The following is a 16,677-nucleotide window of genomic DNA, read 5'->3' on the forward strand; positions in this document are numbered from 1 at the left end:
CTAAATGTAAAGTAGGCTATGCCATCGTTTTCTTGCAAGTACAAGGTGCTAGAGAGTGATAGTTTGATTGTAATTAAATAATTATGTTCAAGATGGCATCCGTACTATTTTACGGTAGTGAATCTGCTGAGTCGAGGTAAAATTGCCATGCCTGCAGATAATCGTGCTCTTGCTACCGCCGAGAATCGTTCGCAGTCTTTCGTGCCAAAGGCCGTGGGATTTAAATTAAATTAAATCATTTAATCGACCACGCCAACTCGAATTATAGTATTATCTTCGACAATATCGAGAGAAGAAGCGTTTCGGAGTCTAATCAAGCACCTTGTCGTGCTACCTTTCAGATTTCCCACTACCATCAGACGTATAGGCGACTCTATGGATACTACGAATACAATGCGCCGCACGAAAACACCTGACAAGAGCTATACCTGACCACCTACAAAATCAGGGCTGAAAAACCACTTCGTTAGCTCACCCTAAAAAAGTTGGTCTTTCCCCCTCCCCCAGGGTGATAAACCAAAGTTCTGGGGGCTTAGCCCCCAGACCCCACATTAGGATGGATGATTTCACCAGTACTTGTGAGCACATTAATTCAACTCAGTGTAGGTCAACGAAGCGCGAAAATTTTCTATAATTCATGATTGATTCGGTAAATGATATTGATAATTGCATGCATATTGTATATTGCTATAAATATTTTATCCTTTCAGATTTATCAGACTTCTCGGTATAGCTGAGTGAGTGGTCGTCTTGAAAAATTTAGGGCACGTAATTATTACTTAAACATATTAACATAAGCGGGTCTTTTAAAACAAGTATGCTACTTCGTCGCATGTCATTATTTCGTGACCTACGATCTCGTCTTCTTGTTGTTATGATTGTGCGACGTGCGTGCATGGGCTGGGCATTGGGCATGTATCTATTAGCACCTACGTCTTGTGAGTTGTTGGAGCGATAGGGATTAGGTTAGTCGATGCTCCTGTTCTTTTGTATTTCAGTTTAATCATTTATAACGGTATTTAACCTATGAATAAATGCAAAGTTGCACAGTAACTATTTTCAAAACTAGCAATTAGAACTAGAACTAACGACCTTTGAAAATACCCAACTAAAAATCATAACTAACTATAGATTCAATTGCGAAGGAACTTATTTTTATTTAATCGGAATCGGATCGGATTTCCACATAAACTTCAGTACAAGTTCGAAATGGGAGGGGTTTCGACCTCCAAAATCCACCCTCTGATACTGACACCGTTAGTGATTCTGATCTAGCATTGGTTACACGAATCACACAGTAAAACACCGGTATCACGATTCACGGCAAACGGCGATATTTGTCTCTTGCTGTTCGGCAATATTTTTTTAAATGCGCAACTAGAACCATAACTACGCAAAAAACCAGAAGTTATTTGACCATCAACTAATGGTAGTTTGCATCAAGTCTGTGCCCTAGAGTGATCCATATATGGTAGGCCCATCTAGTTTTTAGCTCTCATTGGTTGCTCATCGCAAATACACCTGTTATCGATTTGAAAAGGAGATACCAGGGTGGTGACCAAGTCACAAGGTTCCGACTCAGAAGTCGATCTCACTTTTATAGTTTTGACTCAAGTCAAGTCGAGTCAATTCCAATTCAGCACCGAGTCAAGTCTGAGTCCGATTCAGTGAGTAGATGGTCGAGTCCGAGTCATAGTGTTGTGATTCAAGTCCGAATCCAATTCATTCATTATGTTTACTGTTCTGTTATGAGTTCAATCGGGCTCAACCCACTATTTCAAGTCTGCTCGAGTGATATAGAATGGCTCGCAGTCATAATATCGTCATTTTCCTCAGTCCTAACAGTTTCTGGCCCAATTTTCCAAGACTTAGGACTGATAGACGAAATGCCAATAACGTGATGACTTTACTATTCTTCGAAGTTACGTTGAAATGTCTGTCTTGGCCTTACTAGTTTCGAGTTATATGACGTGGTTCGAGTCATGCACAATGACTTGAGTACAAGCCGAGTCAATGCACAAATTGACTCGAGTCGAATCGAGCCATTTTACGCATTTGAAAAAATGACTCGAGTCAAGTCGAGTCATAAAAAAAAATCGTGACTCGAGTCATTACAACCATGGGAGATGCCAATATATATTGCATTTCTCGCAGTTGTAATTAATCAAAATCGCAAGAGTTTTATCGTGAACTCTGATTCTAAATTGCGTGCAATCAGCATTAGTCCTACGGATTGAATTACATCTATGAATTTGCTTGCTATGATTTATATTCCGAATCATATACGAGGGATTTGTATTAAGGCTAAACCTGATGAACTATTTCAATAACTTCCACGACATCTTGATTCACGTTGCAACTGTAACAACATAAGACATGGTATATATAGCTACATAACAGTGTTGGGATGACTCGAGTCTTGACTTGACTCGAGTCACCTTTTCCGTATGACTTGACTTGACTCGAGTCACTTTACAAAAATGACTTGACTTGACTTGACTCGGCGCTTCAGAAATGTGGATTGACTCGTGACTCGAAGCAAAATTTACGAGTCAATTTCAAGTCATCGATAGGTGTCGACTAAATCAATGTATCATGTGTATGTTCGGATAATTCGCGATGCGCCAGTGACACTTGTGAGAGCAATCAGTCTTTCACTTATTTTACGTTCCACTTCCACTGGTCCTCCATTGTTACACCAGAAATAAATTGGCCGCGAACGAAATGATCACAGCTTACGTTGTCGTAGTAGTAGTTGATTAATAACTGTTTCTTAGATGGCGCCAGTGCTTACACTGCGCAGTGCTCACATTTTCCAATGCTTTTCTATGATTTAAATCGAATGAATATAGTATATGAGTTTATATTCCCACGGATGTGTAGATGGGTAATACTGTACCATAGGCTACCAATTTGTTTCTAGGCTACGTATTCAGTTCTATGTTTTGGCTGATAATCACAGACTGTAGCATGTAACTATACAGTTGCTCACGTATTTTATTAGCAGTTCTACGTGTGCGTGTGCGATACTACGCCTTTTTGGCATGTATATTTAACTTTATATTTGTTATTTGATTCAAGATAAATGCTAATTACCGCAATCTGTCTTTCACACAGCTGGCAAATGTTATGATTTTGAATCATCACTCATACGTCGAAAATTCAATTTGACTTGAATTGTGATTCGACTAGTGACTTGACTCGAGTCACCTCCGAAAATAGACTGACTAGACTCGAGTCATCTTCGAAAATCGATTGACTTGAATTGACTCGAGTCATAATCTGCAATGACTCGTGACTCGAACGTAGGGACTTGATCCCAACACTGCTACATAACTGAAGTTCAGGTAGGATATTGCTAATATATTCTGATATTCCTGGATCCAACCTATACTAGCTTGCGTTCCTGGTTGAAAAAGCTCAGTAGCACATCGATGGTATAGTTCAGGGGCGGGCAACTTCTCCAATCGACGGGCCGGATGTGGAAAAATTAAGTATTTGGCGGGCTGGACTCCTGAATCGATACATTAATCCCGTATTTGTCCACCTACATAAAAAAATCGTAATTAATGTAAGCTTCAAGTTTGAAGCATATAGACCAAAACTGTAATTAATGAATTTATTAACGTCATTGACTTCAATGTTGAAGTCAGTGAGATATCTGTGGTCGATCAAAGTTGTCAATAAACTCTTTTAACTCTGGCTGCATGTTGGACGTCGAAACCCTTGGAAAAGACTGTACGTGAACTTCATGTACATTAGAACGCAGTATTGTCTTGTTATTGTTCATGTTCGAAAATGTTTGCTGGCAAATGGATGTAGACCAGCGGGTTACATTATCATATAAGACCGGAAACTGTCTGCGGGCCGCTCAAAATCTTGTCGCGGGGCGGATGCGGCCCGTATGTTGCCCGCCCCTGGTATAGTTGAATTGTGCATACCCGGCTGAAATACACGTGGTTTCGGAGATATATGCGGGGATTCATGAAAGCGTGACTAATTTACGACTTAGGAGATCTGCAATGAATCGTCTGGCACGCGGTAGGCTCTATATACATACGCATACGGATATTTGGAATCAGAATTACGAATTTGACGTCACGTCATTGGTTCACACTTCTCATACTACCTCCTCCCATTTCATGGGCTACATATTATCATGAATTTATAACGCATCCTGTACCCATCATATCTACGAGAAGTAGGCTACTCAATAACATTTTTGATGTACTGACATTCGTGGACGCTCGGTCAAAAAGATGCAGGATATCTAGATATCCCTGAAAAGATGATTGCAATATCTTGCGACTGGAATATATGGTCAGCAGCGGTCAAAGCGCACAAGCCTACCGACTGAGCTTAGCCCAGGGGTTCTTAAAGGGTGGGCCACAGAGCACTTTGAGGTGGGCCACAGAGCTATTTAGAAATTTCAGAATTAATGTATGTTTAGTTATATTTCTTCTGTTATTCGTTAAAAATATATTCGTATTACCTAATTATACGTAGGCTACATAAAGCTTTTCATCCGACTCTGATTAGACGTAGTGGCACGTATATGAAGTCAGCATTTGCATATCGAAAACGTTACGGAGAAACGGTGGCTTTTCTACTGGCTATGACAACAATTACGGCTAACAGCAAATAATATAATTTCAAGCGTATAATAACTGGAAGATAATGCTGAAGTAACCAAGTATTCCTGCAGGGTCATATGTCGTACGCCGTTGAAAGAGGTATGCAATGAACTCGCAATGAAGTGCAATTGATGTACAGATTTGCTGTACTTCTGCAGGCCGTATTATTGCAAGCTATAAATAGCCATAATTGCAAATTATTAGCAACTTCTGGCGGAGGTATACTGCACCACCGCAACGGATCTTAATGGATTGAGGATTTATCGGAGCGCATTAATCTTTGAAGTCAGTTTAAAATGTCCGACCTGGAAATCATTGTACAATGTACATAATGAAAGAGTCACAGGAATTGATTGTATCATTGGATTGAATATTCTGTCATCGCAACTTCAGTTGTTTTGGTACAAGACATACAAAGTACATGCATATTGAAAAATCTTTCTCCACTTCTCTGTAGTACCCCATTCACCAACGAATTGTTCGATGCTGGCCCAGAATGATTATAATATTCCCCAAAATAGTATCACAAAAGTCCCAATCCCACAGTGCTGGGATCTGATCATTGTGTTTCGCGACGCGAATGGAGCAGCGTACGAAAATAATCTACTTATGATCTACCAGGGCCGTAACTGCCACACCCAAACCCCCAATTGGGGGGGATCGAAGGGGCCCAAGATTATTTCGTTGGTCGTTTGTTGGAGGATATTTATTCAACTTGAAATTTTTTTCGCGCTTCGCGCCATTTCATATCCCGGGAGATCGAGATTTAAATATTATCAGTTGGAAAAAAATGCGCATATTTTAGAGGAATAGGCATATCGGAGCTGTCCATGACCACGCAAAACAGGATTATGAGACTAAGATATCAGGTGGGCCACAGCACATTTTTAAACCGGAAAATGGGCCACGGCCAAGAAAGGGCTGAGAACCACTGGCTTAGCCTATCGCGTCATCTCATCGCCACGTGGCCTACAAATTTCTACGCATTTCACATGAACAATGAGTGCTGTATGACCACATATATATTTCATTAGGAATCTCGAGTTCACGAGTTGTATACATTCACTATATAAAAGTAATTGCACGAGCAAATGTGGCGAAAATAGCGACAAAAGCAGTAAGTTATTTTCCCGGCATATAGCGTACCTCGCGATGCCGCAAGATTACACATAAAGGAAAAATCAAGAATCAAAATCGCAGGCGACCATTTCTCAGATAGCTGTTGTTAAAGAGTCCTCGTTGCAGCTTTTTCTGCAGGTTGCGAAGACGACTGAGTCTATTTTCATCTGATATGTAATCCGAGAGACCAAGTCCCGAATAGCGGGCGTTGATTTCTTTCGCAATAGGACAAGAGGGCGTAAAACCCTGAACGCTGGTCAGAATATCATCATCTCTGAATGATGTCAGGGTGTCAATCGGATGCCGGCCGACTTGACAATCGTAACAAGTCATTTTTATGCTGTTTTCGCGTGGCGCTAACAATTGCCTACGCAAAGACATCCCACGTTCGGCGCACGTTACGATATTGGATTTGTACTCTTCAATCAGTTTAACAACAGCAAATCGTCGAGCGTATAGCTCTCTTCTCCTTCTGCGGTCGATCGCATGCAGGGCTGTATCCCACGTATTCGATCGGTCTTCTAACTGATGTATCACTTTGCTGTATCGACTGGACTGAGTCTCAAGCGCGTTGAGTTTCGCCCATTTTTGTTTCATAAGACTCGTCAAGTTTTGGATCGATGACGAGTCATATCGAGACGACTTGATGGAATCGGCAATCTGAATTAGAATTAACACCCGAATATAATCACGTTTTCCAAAACACTACATAAAATAAACAGAGATGGTAAGTAACGAAGTTTTCGTCTACTGCTGAAAGTACTCAAGTATGCAGGACCAAAACAGCACTTCGCCAGCACCCTCAAAACTAGAGGTCGATCGATTCTCGACCTGGCCGATTATCGATGCCGATGTTTGGAAATTTCCCGATTATCGATATCGGTTTATGAAAGCCGATATTTTTGATAAAAAAATATTGGAAATTCAATGATCCAAGTTCTCAATCTCAAGAAATCGATGACGCGGACCGAAAAAAACTTCAAAAAAGTTGCATGAATTTTTAAAATATACCTCATAATTTCTGAATACGTTTATGCTAATTCATGAAATAATTTTGGGCCCCTAGCTTGGTTAGGGGTGCGGCAGCGACGGCCCGACAAGTATGTTATTTTCTACTTGCATTACGCTAAGTCAAGTGGCTATGCTATGACACAACTTCTACTTAAGTTTTTTTAGGTAAACCAGGACTAAAATACTTTACAACTTGTACTTGTACTGGAGTAGAAATGTACGAAGTTATGCCGCCGAATACCGATGACTATTTTTACCGCCTATGATACATAATGAATGATAATACTATACCTCCTTTCTGATATGATCTGCATCGGATATTAGCTTTTCCTTTTTCACTTTCTGTAATGCTTCAATATTCTCGTATAGAGTCTGGCAAGCAGTCTCACATTTGTCTTCGCATACGGGATCCCGTGAACGTTCTAGCAACGAACATGCTGCTTCACATTCCCGTAGAACGAAATCACCACGCTCTTTTCCATTTCGCTGTTTGCGTGATTCGTTTTGAGATGCTGCCCAGTTTTTTCGAGTGGATTGGCTATTTGATGCAATATCGTCTGAGGAATTTCGCACCACTCTCGCCGAGGAGTCATACATACGACGCGTAAGAGAGGGCGAACGACTATGGAACTGTTCATGTCGTGACAATAAGCCGGTCGATTTTTGCCGAACCCCGTTTTTGATGGAGTGTCGCAAATATTTCACTGGACGATTTTCACAGTTGAAATATCGATATATTAGCGGTAGGACTAAGAATCCTAACGCATTTGAAACAGCGTTTTTATTCTTTTCGTACATCTCCAATGCAGGTCGGCACAAATTAGCCCAGTTGTCCAAAACGCCAAACCGGTACTTGATGTACAAGTACCCGTCATCATATGACAAGCTTTCCGTCATCACTAGGTAGCACCCCACAATCATACAAACAAGCCCCGTCACCATCAAGAGTAGTATCGCCATCCAGAATGAACTACAGTATCGCATATCACAATAACAGTATAAATAAACTGGATATTTTTCACTCCTATCTTTTCTTGTAACCTATAGCAACGTGAAGCGGCTTATTTACATTCCGCTACGTCACAATGATGCAGGTTAATCATCCATATCTGACCAGGGTTGTTCAACGTTAAGTACGGCAACTGTATTACAAATTTGTCGCACATTGGGTCCCGCGCATTGATCTCGGAGCTCGAATCCAATCTTGAGTTGATTATGGTCTTAAGCTGCACCAAGACCGGAGGTAAGCAACCCCCGGCAAGCATGTCAAATGTGTTCTGCATCATCTCTCAAGATTACCGGACCACGACCTGACATATCGATTTCGCCACATGCCATCTCGTTTTTTCGACTGTCCTTTTATATGATCTTCTTTTACTTTTCATTCAGTGTACGTACATATACCACCTTTTATATTGTTTAGGCCAGGTGGTTGCCTGATTTCAAAGACTGCGCCAAGTCGTTTCGACACCTTCCTATCGTTCCTTTATATCGCAATCTTGAGGTGTATTGAAACGATGAAATTGTTAATATTAAATTCATTGTGAGCAAAAATGATCCAATCATTGTAATTTTGAAGCTCGATTTTTGTATTCTGCTCTCTGCCTACATCAATGGTTTCCGACCTTGCCTTTACGCCACGAGGAGCTTGCAGGGAAGTTGTATGTCCCCGGAACCTGGACCACTGAAATTAGCGACACGGGGTTACAAATCCAACCGCTGAACATGACCTCACTCAGTGACATGAGGCAGGGGACGCAATTGAGGCACCTTCCATGATATACACTGGTAAACAAAATGAAAAATGGCAGAACATCTGAGAGCCATTTCTGGGGTTTCCGAGGTTGCTGATTGCGAATATCACATTAGTTTTGCCAGATTGGCTCTTGTTCAGAAGATATTTATACTCCTAAAATAGCCCCAAATTACTGCATTTACCCTTGCATATTTCACATAACAAGAAGAAAATCGTAGATTTTTTCTAATTTTATGCTGCGCTTGACTTTAAAGAACCCGCATGTTGTTCTAAGTCATTCTATCAATATCAACATCACCCGATGCGAAACATTTGTTCGTCAAAAACAGTTTGTCGAGCCTAACATTTGTACTTTTGCACAACGGAAATATACACATTCTCTTGTATCAATTGGTCATTCTACCAAGAGCAGTATAAAGCTATAAAATTTGTCCTTGAAAAGCTCAACTACAATAGGCTACTCGTATGCGTCTGATTTCTTTTGACTTGTAAATGGATAATATCCCGCGCCCGAGTCAACAAAGTGGGTATACCTTAGTACCTTACCTAGTATCCTTATCAAATGAGAAGCTTAAATCTGGTATTTTTGAGAGATTTCAGATTCGAAAACGGGTGAAATATTCCGATTTCATAATAGGAAGGAGTTCACTGCATGGAATTTCACCTAAGAAGTAGCAAATAAAACTTTTTAGGTGATCACAAGCACCCAGCTAGAAACAGTTGATCCGAAAATTCGCGCCTGCATATGGAACAGGGTTGTAATGACTCGACTCTAGTCAGACTCGAGTCACGATTTTCTGATGACTCGAGTCATTTTCTCAAAATACGGAAATGCCTCGACTCGACTTAATCTGTGTATATTGACTCGACTTGGACTCGAGTCATTACGCATGACTCGAACCAAGTCATATGACTCGAGACTCAGACGGCCAAGACCGACATTTCATTTTAATTTCGAAAAATAGTAAAGTATAACCACCCTATTGAGATTTCCTCTATCGCTACTGGTACTTGAAACTGCGACCAGAAACTGCTAAAAGTGAGGGAAATTAGTATATTATAAATTCGAACCATTCGATATCACCAAACAGTGTTATATACAAAGCGGGTTTAACAAGATTTTAACCGGAAACTGAGCAGTCATCTCAGTGATTTGGACTCGGACTCGAGTCATAATACCATGACTCGGACTCGACCCTCTGCTCGATGACTTGGACTCGGACTTGACTCGGTTGTGAATTGAAAATGACTCGACTTGAGAGACATCAAAAAACAGAAGATATCAGGGCAGATGTGACGACCATACCATGGTAGACCATTGCTGGAACCTTTCGAGAAACTGCATTACAGGCGAAGATCGTACAAAAAACAATTGTGCTGTACTATAAATGAATAATATTATATTCCAGCTGATGACTTCAAATTTACAATATGTAATTGCCGTAAAAATGAATAAATTAGTGCCACGTTATTTGAGTAGCTAGGTAAACTCCTATATACATGACTGGAGTTTATTTATGTAGCCTACATGATATCCGTGAAAGTCTATAACTATGATAAATCTGATACCCCTAAATATAGTGCTGTTGCTGTATTTTGATTTAAAAGAGTCTTCTGCGTGTAAAAATAAGTAGATTGAATTTCTAAACTTTATACTACGACTGAGCTGATTTTCTATCTAGCCATTACAGCGAAAGTGGAAGATTTTGGTCAATATAGCACCATGGATTATCTCCAAAACAAGAGCCAATTTGAAAAAAAACTAAGGTTTCGGAATCAGTGCCCTTGAGAACTCCCAAAACCACTCTTACTTACTTTGCCTGATTAAAATATGTGTTGGTCAGTGGTATTGATATTAATCGTAGATGTTCATAATTACTAAATTCGACTATTTTTTCATCCAACATCACCAATTTTCACATTTATTGAAAAAAAAATACAGCGCGATTGGACACGTCAGGCACGGGCGGGTCGTGTCGCGCATCACCCGCGACTAGAGCTGGGCAAAATCGAGTACATGACTGATTCGAATCTGAATCACGTTATACGCTTCGAATCGAGTATCACTCATTATGACGCCACAACAGAATGCAATACGTCAAAGTGCAAATATGTACCGTTTATGCCACCACAAACAATATGCCTGCTATCGATTTCATAAATGATACTTAAGTTTTTTTTTCGACCATACCGATCTCATTCCACTTGATGGTGCCAATGTTGTGCGATAATCATGACTTCGGAAATGTGCTACGTCCAGTAACCTTCGTAGCTTTGTAGCAATGTTTCGTATGCTACGATACCGCCAATCAAGGTTTCAGGCTTCAACAGTGAAAATTAGTATCGAAACTAAAATTCTCGTTGATAAATTTACTTTCAGTAGCGATAGGCGTATAATTTCAGTACTCGAAAAAAATCGTCTTTTACTACTTCAATCATAAAAAATTAATACTCACCCAAAAATCAACGATAGAAAAACACAGATGCATATTATACAGATGAGTCAAACCGTATTCGTAATTACGACGGAATTGCGTTCTATTACATCTCCAAGTCGTCGAGAGGCTTTAGTTTGAAGGTGTGTCACATCGGGTGCATAATTGATGCCATTGCCAGCTTCAGGTATAATAATAGGAAAGTTAAGTTTGGAATGGGGTGTTGTATATTTTTGTCCTTAATGTTTTGCGGCATATACATCAGGTCATGATTCCCTTGTCTGGAACGATGATTATGACAGAAATTAATGTTTGGCACGCGAGTTGCTAATATTCTAACATTTGGCGTGTTGTACACAAAAGTTTACCGGCCCCTGACCTAGACGCTTCAGATTATACCTGCCTTTCCACCACTACCATTAACAGCATATGCTATCCCTATTCTATAATATCGCACTTTTGCAGCGACTTTGTGATAGGACCAGTCCCATATGGCACACTGAAATTCGGCTAACTGCACCTAGACGTTTTGGATTATCCCCATAGACACTTATGTGTCACCACAGTTCTGTGGTGTTTAGAAAATTCATAATAGAATCAGTTCAACATGGCACACTGAAATTAGACCTCAACAACCAAACCAACTGACTACACAATAAATATCGTCGCAGTGGAATCAAAGTATCTTATGTCCATTTTACAGATTTTGGGAAAATTAACTTTGAGTGAAGTTTTCATCTTCTTTCAGCCATAAATTGACCCCGATTAACTTTGATACACTGAAACGGACATAACCATGGCTAAGATATGACCGAAAGAAATACAAAAATTTTCGAAAAGTCTATTTCTTTCAAGTTTAAAAAAGGGAGCTTCAAAATTTGAAAACTGGACATAAGATACTTTGATTCCACTGCGACGATATATAGAAATGCATGTGTATGGAGATTCCGTTGTAAATAAATATTCATTAAAAATAGAACACATTGACAAATGGATAACTATGTTGGTTTCTCAGCATAATGGGTGGGGAACACTCTTTACACTATCATACAATGAATATGCAAATGCAATATAGTAGAAACAATCATAGAACGGCCTAACTTGTCACAAATCATGCACTGCACAATGCCAATTCAACCTACTGACTTCTCTAACCAGAATAATAACCTCATTATACGCTATAAGTTGCGCACCGCGTCATATAACCTCGGATAACGAAATTCATACCCTGAGTCAATCGTCCTCTTAGGAACGACATTTTGCCCCCTAAGCAATAATACCGACCAGTCTTCTCCAAGCATGCGCCGTACCACAAACTCAGGTGTAGTGAAAAAAGCAGGTCGCCTCAAGCTCCCGGCGTATTCGTTAGCGAATTCTCTGTTCGTGCAAATTCCTGGTGACACTGCATTGAATATTCCAGAACTGTCTCTGCTTTGTACGATGTGATGAAATATACCGGCTACGTCTTGGATATGAACCCAGGGAAAATACTGCTTTCCAGAGCCGAAGGCCCCTCCGACGCCCATCAAGAATGGGAGACGCATGTTTTGGATGACACCACCGCCGTTCCCAAGGACAGCGCCTGATATAGAGACAAATTAGTTCAAATTCTATACTGTGTAAAATAGGCAAAATCTCAATTTAACCAACAATTTCAGGTATTATGATATATCAGGGTAAGGAAACATTTTAAAACGGCGTGGCTGGAGTTAATATCAAAAGATAACAACCTTACTCCACAGTCCGAGAATGCAGAAACTTACAGAGCATTATAGAGATCGTCTTTCGACTTCTACCAAGTGTGGCGTTGCTCTACAGCGACTCACTGATCCTCACAAGTCGCAATGAAGTAACTGCGTTCTGGGGAATTGAACCCAGGTATTCTGGTTTGCGAGACCAGACGAAGGTGTAACCAATGAACCGCGGTGGCTTGGGGAGCATTAATCAGATGTATATTACCGGAGTTGGTCAAAGTAGTTGTCATTGGCACTTCAGTAGAAGTAACATTGCAAATTTCCACTTACGTACAAGAAGAAGTAACAATGTTCGATTAGGTAAGAAGTGACTATTCCAGGCACCTAGTCTTGCATAAAAAGGCAAAACTGTCAAGTAGAAGTGGGAGAATACTAGTCTAGTAGTGAAGTAATCAAAAGCAACTTGAGTACTCTGGATAAATAGAAGTAGGCTACGTGATTGTGCGGAGTTTAGAGGGAACATTGTTCTGGATTATTATTTATAAGCAACCGATATTGTCTACGGTGGCTTGGAGAACATTAATCAGATATATTATTGCTATATCGTACCTATTCTCACAACAGCTTGTCTCACAGTCGAACAATGATCAGGTAATTTCGCCGCGTCTTCCCATTCTTTTGCTAGCGTGGCGAAATACTCATCGATTCCTCCCGGGCTGTCCTCGTCATAAATCGCAGTCTTGCTCGTCGGATAATATCCTTACACAGACGGACAGTTATTCTGCGGGCTACAGTTAAAGCAAAGACAATATTACCCACGCCGGATGATGAAATCCATACTTTGGGTTTGATAGCTGCATCTGCTATTGCCCTTGTAATCCATTTCGTTGTATCAAGCCGGCTGCTTCTTACTTCATGCTTATACTCCTCGATGGAAAACCTTTTGACAGGTTCACATATGAAGTAACATTGCGAATAACTACTAAAGAGATATCAGACCTTTTCATGGGATTCACCACCGGCGCACCGCTCAGGTTGATAACAGCATCAGTACCGGGTGGCAAGCCCTCATCCCTTATACGCCCCTAAACATAATTCTAATCATTGACACTGAGAAAATTGACCACTACAAATCATAAAGCATTCATACATGCAAAAACGAATGCATTATTCCTGGCCATGCTTCCGCACCAAGAAAGATAACGCGAGTTGAAGCCTGCTATCAATACATGTTGTATTACAGCTGGCAATTAGTGTTAAATTCTAGTAGTCTGGGAAGATGTGTCCCTGACACGGTTTTGTCAATTTAAGTGTATTTACAGTCAAAATGTATAATCACAAATAATGTATACAGCTAGCATAATAATAGTGTTTTAAGAAAAGGAATCCAAAACACTTTTCTATGAATGAGGTGGGTAGAGTGGTTATTCTTGCCTGCAACATCAATGGACATGCAAGGTAATTTTCACGACTTTTTACTCTTGATGCTAGCCTAGAGTGTTGAGAGGTTGAGGAAGCCCTATACCATTTTTACGAGCATGTCTTTGTTTAACTAAGCCTGGATTTGAACCATCGGCACACTAAATAAGAAATCTATGCTCTATACATCAGTGATATATTTGATATGATACAAGGTATATACTGCCTAGCTGTGACAATTTCACTCGTATGAATACCTGGACAGTGGACACCAATTTATCCACCAACTGTTTCATGCCCCAGAAAGTACAAATCTATCAATTGTTCAATCTTTGAAAACAGCGGTAGAAGGGTAAAAATTTATTCAAAGGAAGCAGAGCCAGTACACCACTATTTACCACTTAAAGCTAGCATAGACTATTGGCTAAACCCTTTTTGTGCATGATTGATTGATGATACACGACACTATTTCATAATAAGTTGATGGTAACTGGGCACTGTGCTGTGACAGCTGTGGCATCTGGAGTATAGAAAAAGTAAGAGCTTGCAATATTGCCCTGCTGACGATGTTATGAAAAAAAACGAAGATATCCGAAGTTGCGTAACACTCACCCATGATATCTGTCCAGGTGGATTACTTTTTCTCGAAATTACTTTCACAGTGAAGCCCTGTGACTTCAACAATGTGCTGAGTGCTTGTCCGATAAAACCAGTGCCCCCACCTGAACATTATGATATCAGAATACAGTCAGCCTGAATCAAAAATTCCTCATTATGTTACCTATCAAAACAGTTTGTGACATTCTTTTCCGCACTGCAGATATTATATCATTCTGCCACGATCAATTAACCATAGCTTAAATATCTGAAAAGAGATTTGAACAACTGAGCATCAATTATAATGAGGCAACCGACAGTGCAGAGTAATTATTTCACATAAACAAGGACAACAAAATTCAACACATTACCGGGTATTACAATTTAGTGCAGAAGCATAATCAAGATTACGCCCGAATTGTGCTGAAATCAGTTCAACGCTCCATCTAATCTTAAGTTCTAACGATCCATTCTGTATTATTATTAAAAGAGGAAAATACAGAAGCAGACAACCCAACTTGCAATCTGACACTTTAATTTGTAACAACCACGAGAGAGCAATATTGAACATGATTATACTTTGCATGATAGCATCTCGAAACACACAATTAAGTGAATATGCTAGTGTGTTGACGCATAAGATTGTATTATTCATCTGTGACTGTAGGCACTGCAAGTACGGACAGAGTCTTTTTAAGAACAGTGTTCAGCGACTGGGAAAAGTTGGCATACTTTGCAAATTTTTGGAATTCAGTTCGGAATTATAGTAATCACAGATTACTGATAAATATGGAACAAAATCGAGTTATCCCTTTTACATGCATGTTATTTTCTTACTGGGCACGCTTTAGTGACCTTCAAGTGTACGAGTTGCAATAAAATTTTTAGGTTGAATATTTCTGTTTCCTGATGACTGGTACGCGACAAAGAATTCATTTTGAAAGTGGTACGCTCAGTAAAAAAGCTTGCCAAGCTCTGTACTAGAAGATACGCATAGCATCCATCACCTATACAGGTCTATCCATCACAATTTCGATTCAACAGCAACGGTGCAATAATCAAGTAAGCATACTATCATCATGGATCATGCGTGAAGCAATCGGCGTTTAGTCATTGTCAGTCCTTGTTAAATTTCTTGATTCCCATTTATATGAATTTAGATCCACCTCGTAGGAATATTTAGGTACATATTCTCGCTTTGAAACTTCCTTCTTCAGTTCTTCTCTCGCAGCCGGATCTAACTCGCAGCCTGGCAGATATTCGTCCGCTTCGACTCGAAAGCCCGTCATAGGATCAATAATGGCTCCGACTTTATGTATAATTCGCTCTATCTTATGCGTTTCTATGTTATTTCGAAGTTCGGGAAGTTTCCTGATTAGGACTACGTCCCCGACGTCGCAATCGTTCTCAGGATCGAAAACTTCCAGTGTGCTTTTCTCGGGGAAGTACAAGCAGAGGTAATCGTTCATACGATGAAGGTTGACCGATACGGCTGCTCGATGATTTACTTCTTTCCGTAGCACCTTACCAACCGCCATTGTTAGTGAGACAAACTTTTCTTTGTCGGGAAAATACCGCCTAAGCATTGTTAATAGCGTATATTGTAATTCATTTGTTAAAAATCAGAGAATCATGCAATATCAGTCCCGTGCCAGCACGCCGACAATAGAGCAATATTCGCAGGAAATTCAGGTGGTTCCCCGGTTGCAAAAGTACTAGCTATTTTCACTCTTTAGCAGAGATGGCCACAGTCCGGTTCAGGAGCCGGAGCCGGAGCAGGATTCCAATGATATTTTACCTGGCCGGACTGGATCCGGATTTTGAATTTAGGGTGACGGTCGGATTTTAGCCGGATTTTTTTGCTGCAATATGATTAATTAGCATTGTTCTGGCAGGATTTTTTCGGATTCCAAACCGGACGTTCACCAGCCGGATATTTTCGGACTCTGAATTTCCAATTGCCAGCCGGATCCGGATAGATTCGGATCTCGAAATTTTGAAATCCGCCCATC

The 16,677-nt window shown here is 40.3% G+C and overlaps 3 protein-coding genes across 3 annotated transcripts; all 3 read right to left on the reverse strand.

Moving 5' to 3' along the window:
• Positions 1-5,634: 5,634 nt before the first annotated feature.
• LOC145449150 (uncharacterized) lies at positions 5,635-7,801 on the reverse strand. The gene is made up of 2 exons (XM_080327617.1): positions 7,056-7,801; positions 5,635-6,413 (listed from the first exon to the last, which is right to left on the reverse strand). Exons 1-2 carry the CDS (start codon positions 7,746-7,748, stop codon positions 5,823-5,825), a joined length of 1,284 nt encoding a protein of 427 aa, XP_080183743.1. The 5' UTR covers positions 7,749-7,801; the 3' UTR covers positions 5,635-5,822.
• A 4,303-nt stretch (positions 7,802-12,104) lies between these two features.
• Positions 12,105-14,972, reverse strand: LOC145448570 (epimerase family protein SDR39U1-like). Its single transcript, XM_080326982.1, has 6 exons — positions 14,850-14,972; positions 14,681-14,790; positions 13,649-13,734; positions 13,465-13,589; positions 13,259-13,408; positions 12,105-12,537 (listed from the first exon to the last, which is right to left on the reverse strand). The coding sequence occupies exons 1-6, from the start codon at positions 14,869-14,871 to the stop codon at positions 12,134-12,136; spliced, it is 897 nt and encodes a 298-aa protein (XP_080183108.1). The 5' UTR covers positions 14,872-14,972; the 3' UTR covers positions 12,105-12,133.
• A 799-nt stretch (positions 14,973-15,771) lies between these two features.
• LOC145448833 (small ribosomal subunit protein uS17m-like) lies at positions 15,772-16,203 on the reverse strand. The gene has a single exon (XM_080327286.1). It carries the CDS (start codon positions 16,201-16,203, stop codon positions 15,772-15,774), a length of 432 nt encoding a protein of 143 aa, XP_080183412.1.
• Between the last annotated feature and the right edge of the window lie 474 nt (positions 16,204-16,677).

Source organism: Botryllus schlosseri, chromosome 10 (assembly GCF_051294905.1).
Source record: "Botryllus schlosseri isolate E-star chromosome 10, Bs_hap1, whole genome shotgun sequence".
NCBI lineage: Eukaryota > Metazoa > Chordata > Ascidiacea > Stolidobranchia > Styelidae > Botryllus > Botryllus schlosseri.

What these genes read in the sequence shown, in the direction of transcription:
- LOC145449150 (XM_080327617.1), bottom strand. Translation starts at nt 7,748, where the DNA reads ATGCGATACTGTAGTTCATTCTGGATGGCGATACTACTCTTGATGGTG. An exon ending in CAGATCATATCAGAAAGGAG is followed by an intron (nt 6,414 to 7,055) that starts GTATAGTATTAT and finishes ATTCTAATTCAG; the next exon opens with ATTGCCGATTCCATCAAGTC.
- LOC145448570 (XM_080326982.1), bottom strand. Translation starts at nt 14,871, where the DNA reads ATGTCACAAACTGTTTTGATAG. An exon ending in CACCTGGACAGATATCATGG is followed by an intron (nt 13,735 to 14,680) that starts GTGAGTGTTACG and finishes AATTATGTTTAG; the next exon opens with GGGCGTATAAGGGATGAGGG. An exon ending in ACAAGCTGTTGTGAGAATAG is followed by an intron (nt 12,538 to 13,258) that starts GTACGATATAGC and finishes TCTCTATATCAG; the next exon opens with GCGCTGTCCTTGGGAACGGC.
- LOC145448833 (XM_080327286.1), bottom strand. Translation starts at nt 16,203, where the DNA reads ATGGCGGTTGGTAAGGTGCTACGGAAAGAAGTAAATCATCGAGCAGCC.